The sequence below is a fragment of the Armigeres subalbatus genome, chromosome 2, assembly GCF_024139115.2.
Source record: "Armigeres subalbatus isolate Guangzhou_Male chromosome 2, GZ_Asu_2, whole genome shotgun sequence".
NCBI classification, from domain to species: Eukaryota; Metazoa; Arthropoda; class Insecta; order Diptera; family Culicidae; genus Armigeres; species Armigeres subalbatus.
Window position 1 is genome coordinate 30,146,138 of NC_085140.1, and position 18,298 is coordinate 30,164,435.

At 38.7% G+C, this 18,298-nt stretch overlaps 1 protein-coding gene across 4 annotated transcripts in view; it reads right to left on the bottom strand.

Moving 5' to 3' along the window:
• Positions 1 to 18,298, bottom strand: part of LOC134218410 (GTP cyclohydrolase 1) — a 77,116-nt gene that overhangs the window by 31,245 nt on the left and 27,573 nt on the right. For 2 of the 4 annotated variants that reach the window (XM_062697362.1, XM_062697363.1), the window contains exon 2: positions 11,356 to 11,813. The exons of 1 other annotated variant lie outside the window; for it this stretch is intronic. In XM_062697362.1, the coding sequence (XP_062553346.1) occupies positions 11,356 to 11,770 (415 nt within the window). In that variant the 5' untranslated portion in view covers positions 11,771 to 11,813. Of the gene's footprint in view, positions 1 to 11,355; positions 11,964 to 18,298 lie in introns of those variants that run through there. One more of the 4 variants, XM_062697364.1, reaches the window with a different exon arrangement.

Consider the following 18,298-nt stretch of genomic DNA (forward strand, 5'->3'; position numbering starts at 1 on the left):
AGTCGAAAAAAGAATTAATTGAAAAGCTTCAAGATATCTCCGAAACCAGTACGAGATTGTTCAAACGCTATAATCAGCTCATGTTATTCTTATGATTTAATGGAAATGGTAACTAACCCATATATATTTGAAATAAATAACAAAAAATCCATCGGTGATCTAACATCTTTCCAAAAATATCGGCAGGAATTCTAGAAATTCTTTCGGCACTCGTTCCAACAATTCCTTTAGGATTTTTTTTGTAATACCGCCGTCGGGGATGACTAGGGGCAATGGGTCAGCGCTCTCACCGACAATGTGGAGGTTGGATAACAAAATCATGCTAAAAGGTCTCTTATAAATTAGTACTCTTGCCAGATACATTTAATCTATTCTACAAGCAAACTATGTAGTTGAAACAGTGATCCATTCTCACCCCCATTTGACCCATTGTCACCCCCGACGACGGTATCTTCGAAAAATCTGCTAATACTAAGGACACACCTGTGGTACTTGTGCCATAGTAAAGGGAACAAGAAAGTTATTCCAAGACTATCTTTGATAAAGACCGTGGTACTTATACCACCAGTGTGTCATTAGTATAAGATTACATTTGGAAAATCATCTCCGAAAATACTTTCAGAAAGCATTACTCACAAAATCCATCGGTAATTTCCTTAAGAGTTTCTCCATAAATTGCTTCTGGAATCCTTATTGACAATATGAGGAAAACTCCTTCCAATATTTTCTTTAAACTTGCTTTGAAAATAGTACCAATTATTTCTACGAAAATTCTTCCAGGATTTCTTACCATAACTTCTTCACGAATTCTTTTGAAAATTCATCTGGAATACCTCCAGAAATTTCCAGTGACTCCTGGAAGAGCTTGTGTATGTATCCTCGAAAGAATTCTTGAAGCAAATCCCGAAGAAACTAATTGAAAAATTCTCGGAGAAAGCTGTGGAAAAATTTCTTCAAAAGATCCTTCGGAAACAACTCCAGGGGAAACTTGAAGAATTCCTCAGGAAGATCTTTTGGAAATTTAGCCAGGCAATCATTTGGAAAAAGCTTCGGAAATCCCTCCGAGAGATTCTTAGAAAATTTTCATTACGAATTCCTTTGAGCGTTTCTCCGGAAATTCATTCTGGAATTTCTCGTTAAATTCCTTAGAAAACTCCTCTGAAATATCCTCCGGGAGATCATTAGGTAATGTATCCTGAAGATCCTCAAAGCATTCCTCTGGGAGAATTCAGGAAGATCCTTTGGAAATTGACTCAGGGAATCTTTTCTTCAGAAAATCCTTCTTAAATTCCCCCAGGAAGTCTTCCTGGAAATTCTGTGGAAAATATTTCACGAATTCCAGCGGGAGTTCTTCCTGTAATCCTTTCGAAAATTCCTTGGAGAACTTCTTCGAGAATTACTCTGGGATATCCTCCGGAAATTCTTCAGGGAATTCTTTCGGAAAATACCTCTGCGAAACCCTCTAGGAATCCCGTGGGCAATTCGCTGGGGTTCCTACAAGAGTTCCTCTGAGAGTTCAATCCGAATTTCTCCGGAAGATCTTTCAGGAATTCCTCAGAAACTATCTCCAGCCATTCATCTGAAGGTTCCTCCAGGAATTCCTCCAGAATTTCTTTCAAGATTTCCTCAAGGAATTTCCCCGGAAGATCCTACAGGAATGTCTGCGAAAATTTCTTCAGGAATACCTCAGGAAACTCCATCAGGAATTCCCACGGAAGTTTCTTCAGGAATTCTTCCTCTAATTCTTTAGAAGTTCATTTATTCCAGAAATTCCTACACAAATTCCTCCGGAAGTGTCTCCAGGATTTCCTCCGGAAAAAGTTCCTCTAGTAATTCCTCCGGAAGTTCCTCCAGGAATTCCTCCGGAAGTTCCTCCAGGAATTCCTCCGGAAGTTCCTCCAGGAATTCCTCCGGAAGTTCCTCCAGGAATTCCTTCGAAAGTTCCTCCAGGAATTCCTTCTGGAGTTCCTCCAGAAATTCCTTCGAAGTTCCTCCAGGAATTCCTTCGGAAGTTCCTCCAGGAATTCCTTCGGAAGTTCCTCCAGGAATTTCTTCGAAGTTCCTCCAGGAATTCCTCCAGAAGTTCCTCCAGGAATTCCTCCGGAAGTTCCTCCAGGAATTCTTCCTGAAGTCCCTCCAGGAATTCCTCCGGAAGTTCCTCCGGGAATTCCTCCGGAAGTTCCTCCAGGGATTCCTCCGAGAATTCCTCCGGAAGTTCCTCCAGGATTCCTCCGAAGTACCTCCAGGAATTCCTCCTGAAGTTCCTCCACGAATTCCTCCGAAGTTCCTCCAGGAATTCCTCCGGAAGTTCCTCCAGGAATTCCTCCGGAAGTTCCTCCAGGAATGCCTCCGGAACTTCTGAAGGAATTCCTGGAGGAACTTCCGGTGGAAGTCCTGAAGGAACTTCCGAAGGAATTCCTGGAGCAACTTCCGAAGGAATTTCTGAAGGAATTTCCGAAGGAATTCCACCGGAAGTTCGAAGCAATTCCTGGAAGAAGTTCCGAAGGAATTCTTGGAGAACTTCCGGTGGATTTCCTGGAGGAACTCCCCAAGGAATTTCTGGAGGAGCTTTCGAAGGAATTCCTGGAAGAACTTTCGAAGGAATTCCTGGAGGAACTTTCGAAGGAATTCCTGGAGGAACTTTCGAAGGAATTCTTGGAGAAACTTCCGAAGGAATTCCTGGAGGAACATCCGAAGGAATTCATGGAGGAACTGCCGAAGGAATTAATGGAGGAATTTCTGGATAATCTTCCGGACAAATTCTTGGAGGAACTTCTTAAAGAACTTCCGGAGGAACTTACTGAGGAACTTTCGGAGGAATTCATGGAGGAACTTCCAGAGGACTTGAGGAGGATTTATTTTATTTGTCTTATCTATCTTATTTATCTTATTTGTCTTATTTACACCAGCACCACTGTTATAACCCAAATCCTTTTCGAAGCTTATGTGGAAACCTTGTACAGAAATTCTTATGTTTTAATTTTCCAAAACCAGCTGGAGTTTGTTTATTTTGATCTCCTCGTTGCGTGATTGGTCGACACTGCTGCGGCTCTCTTGCCGATCCACTGTATGAGTGATAAATTTCTTCCCCATTGTTGCCAATCATTTTGTTCTCCGTTTACGGCAAATTCGAAAGCAATTGTAAACTGCATAATGATGAAATAATTTTTGCGACACTGACAGTGTCATTCTGATGGGCTGAATTGGGCAATTTACTCTCTCAGAGAGTGCTACCACGTGCTTTTTTAACGAAAAACCCTTCCCTCAGACCTTAAGAATTCTCGGATGACTTTTCGTTGAATTTTCCGACGTTCCTTTGTATCTTTTTTGAAGAGATTCCGGAGTTATTCCTGGAGGAATTCAAGTAGTAATTCCCAATGGAGGTATTTCCAAAATTGTTTATGAAAGTTTTTATAATAGATATCCTGGATGGATTTCCACAAAAAAAAATGCTTGACATACTCCCTTGGATAAATTCCCTGAATATCAAATAAAAATTATGAACGTTCTGTTTTTTTATGCATCTTCCACAGTTTTTATTAAAGGAACTCCTGGAGTAGCTTCCAGAGGAATATAAGAGAGGATTAGAGGAATTCTTAGAGATTCTTCGGAACTATCCCTGCAGAAACTGCTTACAGAACATGAGGCAGAATTCCTAGAGCATCACTATTTTCCTCTGAAGCATTTGTTGACGGAACGTTTGGCGCAAGGAGTTCTGGAGGATTTGCTGAAGATAGTCCAAGAGGTATTTTTTGACGAACTCTGGGAGGAAGTCATGGAGGTATTTCCGAAGGAATTCTAATTTTTCTTACAGAAATTTCAGAACTTTTGAAGGAATTTCTTGAAGCTGGAAACGTTGGAGGCACTTGAGTATTGCCCTATAATCCTTGCTATTTTTATAATTTCTAAATAGTTTCAATTTCCTGAAAAAAAATCGCTGTTAAAAGAAATAGCAAAGTATTATTTGATTATCAATTTAGAAAATAAAAACCTACAACAAACTAATCCTACCGAATTTGTAAATTTCTTTTTGACGTCTCCGGTATCAACAAAAATGAACATCAAAGCAACAAGAGCTGTGCGACGCTAGAGTGAATCATTTTTGTCACCGATGAACTTCACGAAACAAACATTGACGGCGCTACTCATCAAAATCAGTCATCAAAGGCAATTGTTGAATTTAACAACACAGCTATGGTGTGTACAGATTTTATAGGGCAGTCATAGTAGCCCTAGAGGCGTGCTAAAAAGTTATATGCCATAATTTTTTGCATTGTTTTGGAATCCAAACAGATTTAGTATAACCGTTTTCATTTCCTTTCAGATGTGTTGACGAATATTTAATACGTTTTTATTTTTAGGTGATTATTAAGTCGAAGCTTTTTCTGCAGTTGAGCACTGAATATAATTCATTAGAAAAACATAACCCTTAGAATTAATATTTGAATATGCATTGATGAAGCCTATCTCGAGAATACGGATTGGAATCGAAGAAAAAAAATTATGACATAATTATTCGAGGCCTTATCTCAGAAATAAAAGATACGATTGAATAAAAGCATAGATATTCATAGATACGCAGTACTGTACACGTTGTTCTGGTTAACAATTAGCCTTTTTTTAAATAATATATGTGTTAATCTTCTCACACATAAGTCTCGCTCACAGCTTTTCAATCGCTACAGTATTTTATGGCGGATTTTTAATTGAAGGCCGTTAAGCTTGTAGATTTTCATATTTCCTCTGTTGGAAAAACGTTCACGTTCACGAATTCTTCAAATTCTGAATAATTGCTGATTCTCGACAGGTTCTAGAAATCCCATTCGAATTACACGATTTGAGTGAGAAAAGGTGAATTATATGGGATTCTTCATGCCCTGAACTTTCTTTATATTGAACATACTTCATAATACGATCACACCCAACGAATTTCTACACAGTCGGCAAATCGGTCCTTGGAAAAAAAAAATCAGTCTCCTAAAGTTTACTAAAAAATCACGCAATAGCGGCCATCACACCATATGCCAATAATTTGTCCATATATAAACTTTTTGTTGATATCAGAACTCGGCAGTACATGGTTTGTGAAGCTGGTATGGGAAAACCTAGGGAAAACAGACTTCTCATCAAAAAATCACAAACATTTGAAACTTTGTGATTCCCTACATAAAGAGAATGAAGCTCCACATTGGCGGTCGATACATAACACATAGGTTCATATTTAGTATCCAATAAGATATTAGAGGACTGTTCCTGTCCTGTTTTGCATTTCCATCTAAAATATAATAAGCTTATTTATTTATCATCAGACTAAGGCCGGAGTGGCCTGAGCTGCACATAAAAGACTTCTCCATTCAGCTCGGTCCATGGCTGCTCTTCGCCAACCACGCAGTCTGCGGAGGGTCCGCAAGTCGTCCTCCACCTGATCGATCCACCTTGCCCGCTGTGCACCTCGCCTTCTTGTTCCCGTCGGATCGTTGTCGAGAACCATTTTCACCGGATTACTGTCCGACATTCTGGCTACGTGCCCGGCCCACCGCAGTCTTCCGATTTTCGCGGTGTGAACGATGGATGGTTCTCCCAACAGCTGATGCAACTCGTGGTTCATTCGCATCCTCCACGTACCGTCCGCCATCTGCACCCCACCATAGATGGTACGCAACACTTTCCTTACGAAAACTCCCAGTGCGCGTTGGTCCTCCACGAGCATCGTCCAGGTCTCGTGTCCCTAGAGAACTACCGGTCTTATAAGCGTTTTGTAGATTGTCAGTTTGGTACGGCGGCGAACTCTATTCGATCGGAGCGTCTTGCGGAGTCCAAAGTACGTACGATTTTCAGCCACTATGCGTCTCCGAATTTCTCTGCTGGTATCGTTATCGGCGGTCACCAGTGAGCCCAAGTACACGAATTCTTCAACCACCTCGATTTCGTCACCACCGATAGAAACTCGTGGTGGGTGGCTCACATTGACCTCTCTTGAGCCTCTTCCTATCATGTACTTCGTCTTCGACGTGTTGATGACTAGTCCAATCCGTTTAGCTTCGCTTTTCAGTCTGATGTAGGCTTCCTCCATCCTTTTAAAAGTTACGTGCCATGATATCAATGTCGTCGGCGAAACCAAATAACTGGACGGACTTCGTGAAAATCGTATCACTCGTGTCAATCCCTGCCCTTCGTATTACTCCCTCCAAAGCGATGTTGAATAGCAGACACGAAAGACCATCACCTTGCCGTAACCCTCTACGGGTTTCGAAAGGACTCGAGAATGCCCCTGAAACTCGATCTACGCACAATACCCGATCCATCGTCGCCTTGATCAACCGTATCAGTTTGTCCGGAAATCCGTTTTCTATATATAAATATAATAAGCATTAAATACAAATTAATTTATCTTGAAGAAAAAGTAAATAGCTAATTGGATATCAAAACAATGCAAACGTCTCTCATGACGTCTCAATTGTTCAGCAAGTCTTCTAGGTTGCTAGGATGGCAAATACCATAAAATCTGTACACGGCATGTGTCAAAATCAACTATGGTAATAATACGTGGCTATAATAAAAAGCTGGATGCAGCAATTGTTAGATTTTTTTTTTTGCATGCACACATTAGTTGTGCAGAGGAGCACTAATCTTTTATTCACTCCACGTTCATTCTAATGAACTGCATCCAGATTGAGTGGATAACCAAATCGGTTCCGTCAGCCATGAGCTTCTTTGAATTTAAATATATTGTGCCTTGCAACGAAATGCCAACATTCGTAATCATTTTCCAAGGCACTCTTAGTTCTTCTTCTTCTTCTTCTTCTTATTGGCATTACATCCCCACACTGGGACAGAGCCGCCTCGCAGCTTAGTGTTCATTAAGCACTTCCACAGTTATTAACTGCGAGGTTTCTTAGCCAGGTTACCATTTTTGCATTCGTATATTATGAGGCTAACACGATGATACTTTTATGCCCAGGGAAGTCGAGACAATTTCCAATCCGAAAATTGCCTAGGCTGGCACCGGGAATCGAACCTAGCTACCCTCAGCATGGTCTTGCTTTGTAGCCGCGCGTCTCACCGCACGGCTAAGGAGGGCCCCTTAGATGGGTAAAATTTATCCGCAGTACAAATAGCAAGTGATATCAAAGCATTCACTGCCACAATCCACTACGTTATGGCAAAATTTTCAAAAATAATGAAAATTGCTTTTTCCCTGGATGTTTGTATGTTTTTTCTTGACGACGATCTGGCGCTTGTTTTTGGTTGCGACGAGAAATGATGGTGATGGTTCCACCACTTGGAACACTTTATGCTTTTGATGGTTCACTACATGTGGCTGTCAACACATTGCTCGATTGCTTTGATTGCTAATTATGTGACTATCGTTATGGTTCGCATTAGGCCTACTTTGATGGTTTCGAAGCATTTGAATATTTTCAAGACTTTTGCAAACCAAAGTTTCTGATTATAAAGTTGCGCAAAGAGGATCTTCTTACACTGATTCTGAAAAAAGGGAAAAAATCAAGAATCTCGACAAGAAAAACCAAACCAAAGTTTCTGATTATAAAGTTGCGCAAAGAGGATCTTCTTGTTCTTATACTGATTCTGAACAACGGGAAAAAATCAAGAATCTCGACAAGAAAAGAACATTTATAAAATGTAATTTTAATTATATTTATGCATATGGTTGGAGCATGGGAATAAATGTCAAATTTAATCATCCAAAGTCCTTTTAGATCACAATGACGCTAAAAGTAGCGTAGCGGGAATCTTGTCCATTGATTTTGTTCCCATGTACTCCCAAAAAACGAAGCTCATGAAATTTTGTCGCGAAAAGTAAAAAAAAATCCTGGCCAATTCACAGTCTGGTTTACAGCCCGGAGGTTTGGAGATTTCCGCCGTATTGTATTTTAAATTGGGCCGCATTTAATTTTTCTTTCGTAACGGAATCCCAGAAATCCCGTCCACACACTTGGCAGCGAAATTTGCAGATAAGCTCCTGATGTGTAAACTAGCCTTAAAGTACGTAAGGACCTTAAATTTAGCTTTCGATCCGGCCAAATTTTCTCTCGGTTTTAAGACTGCATTAAACTTTTGTTGTTCAGTTTATTAATGCATTATTTTTCAAGTCGTCGCTTTTTATAGTGGATGATTTTTTGAAAAAATGTGGTGAAGCAGATAAAAAAAAAAAAAAATTGACGATTCAAAAAGAATGATCGAATATGAGCTTAATGTGAAAATTAGAATGTTTGTTCCCAGGAAATACTTGCTTACCAAGTTACTAATTCCGTTCAATCCACTGTCATGAAATTGACTAAATTTTAGTGCCTCTGGAATAAGCAGAAAAAATCATTGAAATGAAACTGGAGAAGCACCTGTTGTCTTTCTGTTAAAAATCTAAAAAAAAGTAAGTCATCGAAAAATGCCAAACGGCATACATAGGATTCTTTAAAAAGCAACACTAATAACATAACAGCCAGCCGAGGGCTGCAAATCTCTCTAATAAAGACACAAAAAAGCACTTTCTATGTATTTGATTTTAGATTCCTGCCTAAAATATTGAATTTGTTTGAATAATATTTTGGAGCTCTTTGGAAGAATCAATGAAAAAACGGGACAAATTGAGGATTTTTTTAGATTACGACGGAGCAGCAAAATACGGTCTAAAAAACAGGACTGTTCCATTAAATACTGTACGTATGGTCAGCCTAGTAATATCAATACCTTTGATTCCATTTATCGACATATTGTTCAATGTAAAAATGAAAGAATGTTTGCTCGCAGGTTTTTTTCTCCTGTTGGGTATACTGCTACTAGTTGGTTGATCTACTGTGACAGGCTCCGTCTTAAAAATAGGGTTAGTGTTTTGATTCAAGCCACTTCAACGCCTAATATGGAAAGCTCTTGAAAATAAATATTTTTCAAAAATAATAAGTTTTAACATCGCAGAAGCCCAATGAACATATATCTCTTCTATTAAGAAAAATAAATTACCCAAAAAAATCATTTTATAGCGAATCGACTGTAAGGTCTATCCAACAAACTGGACAACGTGGTGTTCTGTCCACGATGTAAATAATGGTGCCCCAAATTATCATTGCGAATTTTTCATCAGAGAAGGAAGTTTTCACGTTTTTCAAGTGAACAAACAAGTACTCAGTTTGATGGACCACATCGTTATTCGTTAGATGCATTATCAACGGTAGCTTCCCACGGATTCTCAATTGCAGTAATGACTGAGCAGGCCCAAGTAATAAACCTGAGAATTTAGACCGTGATAAACAAGCCATGATGGGAATAATTGACGGCTCAAAGGACTAGATAGCGAAAAGCTTTAAAGAGCAGCCAAAAGTAGCGAAAGTTAATAAGGAGCAGAATTGAATGCAATAGAAGGTCGAAGAGATAAAGTACATCTCTATCGCTTAACCAAAGGGCAAAGGTATAATAACAACCTACGTCCGACACCAATATCGTTCGTAATGCAAGTTCGCAATTTTCGCAACAAACTTTGAGAAAACTACTGTCAAAAACGGCTGAAACAAAGTCCTACATGTAGAAAATATTTTTTGAGGGTTTGCTGACTTGCGGCCCTATATTGATATTAAAATTAGTATTATTCAATTTTCATATAATTTGTATGAAACGGAAAATATAATTGTTTGAAACTTAGTTTTTTCCGGTTTCTGATTCTTTACTCATATACAATTTAAATTTAAATTTAAGTAGTGAAACTCCGTGTGGGTAATAAAGTGAGTCGGAAAAAAACATTCGTATTTTTTGGTTACATTGATGGATAAAGTGGAACGTATGTCTTATTTCATGATAAAAATAATGACATAAACTAAAATATTTTAAAATGACAATAATAAAAAAAGATAACGTGTTTGAAATACAATCGTAGTAGGCATTTGAAAGGCCAGCATACTAAGAAGCTAATGAGAAGAAATTTGAAATTAAATCTCAGTAGGCTGACAGGGAATTCTAGATTGTCCGAAGGGTGAAAATAAACGATGATCATTCAGTGTTCATTTTTTGGAGCGTAAGCACGCTTTCGAATTTTCAGAATTGAAGACATATTTTCCGCTGATTGAAGAGCGAGGATTTGTAAGGCTACGACACTCCGAAGTCTTGTAGTTTTGTCTACAACGTAAACGGTTTACTTATAATCAAATTCGTAATTGAATGTTTTGATAAATTGACAATTTTGAAGCACTTTCTTATTATAAATTGGGTACACTCAATAACTATAGACATTAAATTGTTGTAGTTGTCGCTTGCATTTCATAAAACAATGGGTCGTATGAATAAAAAGTAGTAAGTTCTAGTTTACTACATTTTGAGTAGTAAACATCACTTGTGTCACTTATGAATAAAAGAGACTCTACTACACTACACATTTCGAACATACTTCAAACAACTGATTCGGTATGAATAAAAGAAGAGTTTACTACTGATTTCTTGTAGTCTGCTCAAGACGTTGCTACTCATGTTTCAAATGCAGATTATTCATCAGAATCGAAGCGAATCGTCTTCGTTCTTGAAAATAGAAGTTCAATTTAAGAAAAACAAACAAAACAGACATGTCTTTTGTTGATTAGCTGCAAAATTGATGAAATCATCATCGTCATCATGGGGTCTATTTTGTTTTGACGTTTCTGCATGTAGTAAATGGTAGTAAACTGTAGTAAAGGCTAAGTTCGAATGTAGCATATGCCATAAGTTCGATTTTTTTATGCATTTCAAACATGTAGTTTTCTCTGTGGACTACAAGCGATGAGTTTTGCTACTTTTTATTCATACGACCCCATTTAACCTAAAATATCGGTTAGAATATGTATAATAGATTAGAAAATCAGGGGGAAAATGGATTAAATCCATTGATATTTTAAACGAATAACTACTAGCGTGTGCTATAATAAACCATAAAATAACTAAAAACATCATTCTTGTTACTACCAACGGCGACATTAACGATACTCATCGAACCACATAATTGATTCGATAACCTTTTGCATTCCACACAGCAATAGATAATCGAAATGGATCGAGTCCACGGAAACAAATGTCTACTAATAGGACGGATGGAACAAGAAACCACCAAGCGTGAAGCAAACAAAACATTGCTGATAATCATCCTTCGGGGGGAATGTCTTGTTGCTTACAGGCACACATCATAAAACATCGTCATATGAAACAAATAAAGCACATGGCTGCACTCACTCCAATCGCTTCTAATGTTATGACGAAGGTCTTCACAAATAGCGTTCATCATCCCTTCTACATTCCATACACATCGATCACAAATTTCACACATGGATAGCTTCCTACTGAACAACAAGCACCCCCATTTGTAAACCCCCCTCAAAATACCTGGTGTCAGTATGGTGCGAGGAGTAGTCGGAACCGTCTCACCTTCGAAAACCTCACCTGAAAAGCTGGAGGTCCTCAGCGCGACCGGATTGGCACGGTTTATACCCGATCCAATACTTGCCACCGATTGTTCCGGATCATCGGTGGACTCCTCCTTTCGCACGCTGCTCGATCTGCGCCGGGCGGCGAACGTGGTGGTTCCTCCCGTGCCGACCGTGGGAGCATTCGCGCTAGCCGCAGCCAAAACCGGCGTGGAATTGTTCAACGGACCAGCACCGTTGCCATGGCCGTTCAGCTCCGGTAGCGATCCGTTTCCGTGGGAGATCGAGTTGGAACGGGGGAAATTGGTGTCGTCGATCTCCTGGTTGAGCTCATCGGCGTCGTCGGAGATTTCAAACCTATTTGATTGGTTCATGGTTTGCACTTTTTCACACACTTGGGAACACTCGAGACTAATTCTAGCGCAACACACAAGAAAGAAACAATGGAGTTGTAGGCAAGGCGCTGTTGCTGGACGGATTCTGACCAAAGACCACAATGATAAGGAGACGGACGAGTGGCAGTATCAAAGCGAAACGAATCGAAGTGCGGCTGCGAGTGTACTAAACACTCAATCACAGTAGGCGGGTAGTGCTACCCAAGTCAAGAAGGCTGACGGTTTGATGTTCGGATCGGCGGTCGGACGACGCTCGATCGCTGGTATGGCTCGGTTACTCGATCCTATATCTCTCGATCGGCCGGCGTTAAAGATCAAGTGGTGAGTTGAACGCTGGGATGGTGATTAAAGTCTGGGATTAGTGGAGCAAAGCACTTGGGTGTTTTTTTGTGTTGTTGATGTTTGTTCCACTGGTGATTGTTGTTTTGATTATGATCGCTCTTAGTTTGTTGCGCTTTAAGTTGTACACAATGCGAATGGCTGTTTAGTTTAATTGTTTTATGACTTAAGTGTTTGCATGGCAGTTCCAACTAAAATGCAATACTTAACAAATATAAGTGTTTAGGATAAAATAAAATGCTAAGTCATTGTGAGATTGCTTAAATTGCGAATTGAGCAGTAAAAGTAGGTTAATATTACTGATTCTGCAAAATTCAACACACGTAAGAAAAGCTATTTAAAACACAATATGATATTCTGTTTTTATTGAGTGAAAATTATAGTATTTTGATTGAATGATTCAACAATTTAAGGTACACTGGGGGAAGTGGAAAAAGGGGGTAAGTGTAAAAAGCGACTCAAAAAATTGTAATTGTACATACTTTACAGTTTTTACCACATCATAACATTATGCAAGAATATACTTTGATGCTCACACTAATACTATGTTGAAATTTGTATAATACATACACTAACACCGAAAGGCCGAAACTCCAAGGAATTTTTTGATGAACTGTTATGGAAAAATTGTGAACGCTCATCCAATTATGGACCACAGTCAGCATAAACGAATAAAAAAGCAAACAGCTCTCAAGGAGCTCAAGGCCTATACTCCAGGCAATTGTTGTATGAGCTGGGCTGCATATTTTTCTATATCGTCAGGGATGAGATGAGTATTTTCTAATTATCTTAAAAATGGGATATCGATCCGTTGCGCTTAATATTTTACTTGCTCGAGAGTCGAAAGAAGCTTGGAAAATGAAAAGATTCTGGATTATTGTATTTGAACGACATAGAGCACAAAGTCGGACAGGAACACAATTCTTAGTTACTTAATCGAAATCTATTCAGAAGTCCCTCTCCTCTCCAACAATAAAACTTTATCGCTACACCACTAATTTGTCTGATTGCTATCGATTTGAAGAAATCTGATTTTGTAACTCATAACAGACATTATGTAATGTGCCATCAGATGGTTCGATACGGTGATCAGCATAGCATTTCTGGCAATGACAAAACCACCATTGAGCCATTTCACACATAAAAGAGCTAGAAATATTAGTGAACACCTTTTTACATGACTGGTATCAAATCAGGAAATCCTCCTGATACCTTTTTAGCTAACCCTTCCTGGGATTTGAAAAAAAATGATTTCTGGGAATTCCGAAATTCAAGGAACTCCGCCACCAGCGACTCTTCCTGCAGAAATTCTGGTGATTTAAGATTCCTCTAAGAATTCGGGAGAATTCCCACACTAAGAATTTTGAGGAAATGCTCCGTTAAGAATTTTGAATTCTTTAATTCTGAGAAAACTCCCTCCAAGAAATACTGCGAAATTCCCTCTTAAGGGATTATGGAAGGGAATTTTATGTATTTCAAGAATACCGTCTACGGGGGTGTCATTGGGCCAAAATGTGGTATGCTTCAAGTAAATGTTACAAATCTCTAGTAGTTAACGTTGGATTCAAGTTTTAATTAGTTTGGTAGAAGCTTGAATAATAAGTTTACCACTGTGTAATGAATGAGGGAAATTCTTCAAAGTTATATGTTGTTCAAAATTTGCCCAATCTTACCCCTCACAGGGGGTGACATTGGGCAAAGTACAATAAAGTTCAGCAGTGACGATGCAACGATTCAATCGTTCATTAAAACAATTGCCTACATTACGGCTCTTACCAACTATGTATGGCAAATCAACCAAAGGCTTGGCCCAATCTCACCCCTTTTTGGCGTGCATTGCTCGTTGCTACGAAAAACCAGAACCGCTATATAAATATGCATAAAATTCGATAAAGCAACAACAGATTATCGTAACATGATAACCAGGTATCCATCGATCTAAAAACTAGTTATGTAATAGATTTGTGGGGCATTACTGACACTATTTTAATACGGGTTCATTCGATCAATAGTTTAACATTCAAATTCCAAGCATTATGGTACGAGCACAATTAGTTCTTGGAATTTGTTGTGTGATTTCCTATACGTGAATTTTACTATAATTTTGAACCGTTTGAAGTTTTGATCAAAATTCGTAACAGTTTCTGAGATATTAGGAGTTGAAACATTTTTCGTTTTTGGCTCAATCTTACCCCCTAGGCCCAATGTCACCACGAACGACGGTACATGATTATACTTTCTCTGAGAATTTCCACCAATGAGATCTGATCAATTATCCCTCCAGGGCTTATGGAGAATTCTTCCTCCAAGGATTTCAGGAAAATTTTGATAATTTTTCTTGAATTCTGAAATTTTGAACAATAGGAGGTCGTCAGTTGCATTCTAGCAAAAATTCCACCAGGAGGAATTTGCACTCAGTGGTCCAAAATATGAGCCGTCGAACTGGTGGTCCAAAATACCTCCCTTACCCTATTCTACAAAAAAAAAATAAAAAAAAACTTCATCACACTCACCCCCCCTTAACCCAGGAATTCCTTTTTCTAAAATTCTCTGGAATTTTCTCCCTGATATTTTGGAGAAATTCTCCTTTAGGAATTACCGTAGTGCATCGAAACCCGCACATATGATAAATTTATAAACTAAATCTACAACGACTTTTTGCAGAATACTTCCGAGGCACCAATTAACATGAAACCTTAAAATTGCTAAGTCTTGCTTTATTGTATTGATATATTTCTTATGTATTCTGATTGTTGTGTTATGAGTATATTTTAGCCATGTTTGTATAATAATTAGATTTAGGGGACTCAGATTATTATTTATTATTATTGATTAGACGACTCGGATACAATGTTCGTTTAAAAAGTCTAGCTTCTAGTAATAACTGGAGCGATGACAAAACATACGCGTTCAAGTCGTAAAGCTTCGGAATCCATCCCAAGATGAATACACAGCTAGGTGTTTCAATCTTCCCAATTTATGGACGAGAAGAAGGCGGGGGTGAAAAATTCATTTTCGGTCCAAAACATAAACAAACCGGCTGGCTCTTCCATACTAAAATCCAAGATGGCTGAATCGTGAATTTGTCAGATTGGAACACCTAGTGGTGTATTCATCTTGATCCAGGGGTGCCATAGTGTTCGGATGCTTCAGTGATCTATTTTCCGGTAAATGGGACCAGCGGGAAGCACAATTTAGACGCGTAGATTAGCTTCGCTTTCATGCTTGATCTGATCTAAGTGTCGTACCCCCTCCCCTATTTAAGAATTGCTAATTTACAATAAAAGCATTCATCGCACGCAAAACTATTTTGTCTGACCTGGCCAACGATCTTTTCTTGGCTGACCCATACCCATATCCCTACTCAACATCATCTATTATAATTGGTACACAAATAAAAACAATTATTGAAATGTAAATTCTTGAGTTTCCGGCCAACTATTTGCCTACGAAGTGTAGATTTTGTATCCGTAAATCTATATACATGGGTTTGATTTTCATCTATCTTCGTTTCGCCATTTTGCCGTTAAAAGGGTAAGCGTATTCTAGAAGCAAAGAGGATGCCGAATCTAGAATATGAGTAAGGAAAACATATGCTCTAAACTAAGTAACCAACATGAAAATTTTCAATCCGTGAATACAAAATAAACAAAGTCATTTTTTAATTTTTGACAGGAATTGTTTGGCCAACTAGATTTGTGATATAAAAACTGTACACAGCAAGTGTCAAAAAAGTTCTGCCACAGTCTATTTATGGTTAGCGTAAAAAGCTGGATATACTTATAGTCATTGAAACTTCAGATGTCAGATGACGATTATAATCAAATAAATAAATATTTCTTATACATGAATTCCTTCTACAGAAATTCTCCGGAATACTCATTCAGGAATTTTGAGGAATTGCCCCTCCAAACGATCAGGGCAATTACTCTCGTACGAATTTTATGGAATCCCTCTTTCCAAAATTAGGATGAATTCCTCCTTAAGGAATTTATCCTCCGTAGATCCTGGCAAATTACTTACCTAATCCTAGAAACTCTAGATCATTCTCTCTCTAGTAACTGTGAGCATTTTCTTCCTCGCGAATTATGAGGAAATCTGACCTATGAATTATAGGAAATTTCTTCTCCTTGTATTCTGGAGAATTCCTTCGATAGGACTTCTAAAAAGTTCCTTCTACAAGAATTCCTGTGAAATTGTGGGGAAGGTGGTTTATACTCCCAGTTTTTCAATTCACTCCAAGAATTCCTTATCTATGAGTTTTAGGGATTCACATTCTCTTATCCAGAAGTTCTGAGGAATGAATAATACGTGTCCCAGAATTTCTGGATGGGAAACTCCTGGAAAATATCATTCATCAGTTCCTGTAAATTTCTGTATGATTTTCACATATGTCCTGCAGGAATTCTCTCATCTGATCTTGTTTGTTGACATTACATCCCCATTTAAAAATTGAAGTATCGCAGCTTAGTGTTCATCAAGCACTTCTACAGTTTTTATCTGCGAGGTTTTTATGTAGATTCATTATTTTTTCATTCCTGTGTCACTAACACGATGATGCTCATAGGCATGCGCAAGTACCAAAATAAACTTACACCTTACCAGAAAATGGATCCAGTCACCTTCTGCATGGCCTTGCTGTGTGGTCACCAGGTTAAGAAAGGCGTAAGCCAGGATTTTTGATAGTATTTTCACTAGGAATTACTATCCCTCTCGGACGAACTGTTAAAGGAATGCATGAAGAAATTTCAAGAAAATTCAGGAGAAACCATGGGATGAGATCGTAAAGAAATTCCTGATGAAATTTTTGAAGGAATCTTAGGTTTCTTTTCTCATTGTATTCCTGGAGGATTACTCCACAGCGTACAATATAAATTCTGCGTATTGCCATTAACGCACGAGACATGCAAATAATATTCAAAAAACTTTTGTTCGACGAAATGATAATTTTCAATCGCGCCGGACCGAGCCGCTGCCGCCGCCGCCGAAAGCAACCGCGGCGTGGCGCCGGCTAAGCCGCCGCCGCCGTTAGAAAAATGCGTTTACGCCGCCGCCGGTTCAAAGCGCATCGGCGCACAGGTCTAGTAGGAGGAAGGACCACTCGTAAACTGAGGTCATATTTTTTTTAACTATTCGGCCCAACGGCATTCGGCCAAACGACCCGTTCGGCCAAACGGCATTCGGCCAAATGGCCTGGCACCGATCTTAAGGCCTAAACTCTAGAGATTTCTTGGATGAACTGAAAAGGAAAACCCCAGATTAATCCATCTAGCGGAGATGATGCCTTTCTCGTGCATCATAAAATGTATCGAAAAAATCACATTAGAAAGGTCAAAAAAACCACTCAAGGGGACTAGATCACATTTTTTTCTATCAGGTTCACTTTTTGCGTTTTGTACAACTTTGTTGCACGAGAAAGGCAAAAATATTGACGCTCATCCAATTTAATTCTATGGACCATAATCAGCATATATGATTAAAAAGGAAGCTCTTGCTCTCAAGGAGGTCAAGGCCTATATTCTTGTATAAATTGGTATGCAATAAATGTTGAAGGAATGTCATAATTTTTTTTTATGTCGATAGGAATGAGTATTTTCTAATTAATCGTGAACATTAGAGAACGATTCGTTTTGTTTATTATTTAACTTGCTCGAAAGAAGCTTAAAAGACTAAAACGATGCGGGACACAATGTCTGGCACAAACATATCTCTTAGTTGTTTAATCGAAGCCAATACAAAAGTCCCCCCCCCCCCATTTCTGGGATTCTGGAAACTCCGCTACCAGCGAGAAATTTTGAAGAATTACTTTTACACTGATCTCTACAATGAAAGAATTTTGAGGAATTGCTCCTTTAAGAATGATGGAGACTTCCTTTTTCTTTTACCCTGCAGACATTTTTACCCCTGCAGACTGTCATTTTTCTTGAATTCTAAACAAGTTCTTCCTTAGAAATTCTAGAAAATTCCTGCTCTATGAATTCTGGGAAACTGATTTTTTAATCATTCTGGGTTCTTCCATCTCCAGAAATTCTGAGGAATTTAGGAGTCCCCATGTGAGACCCCATCAGGAATTATGAAGAAAAATTTCACCGAAATAAAAAGAACTTCAGCCTACCCTCCTATCTCAACCAAAGTATTCCTTTATCATGAATTCTCTGGAAATCTCTG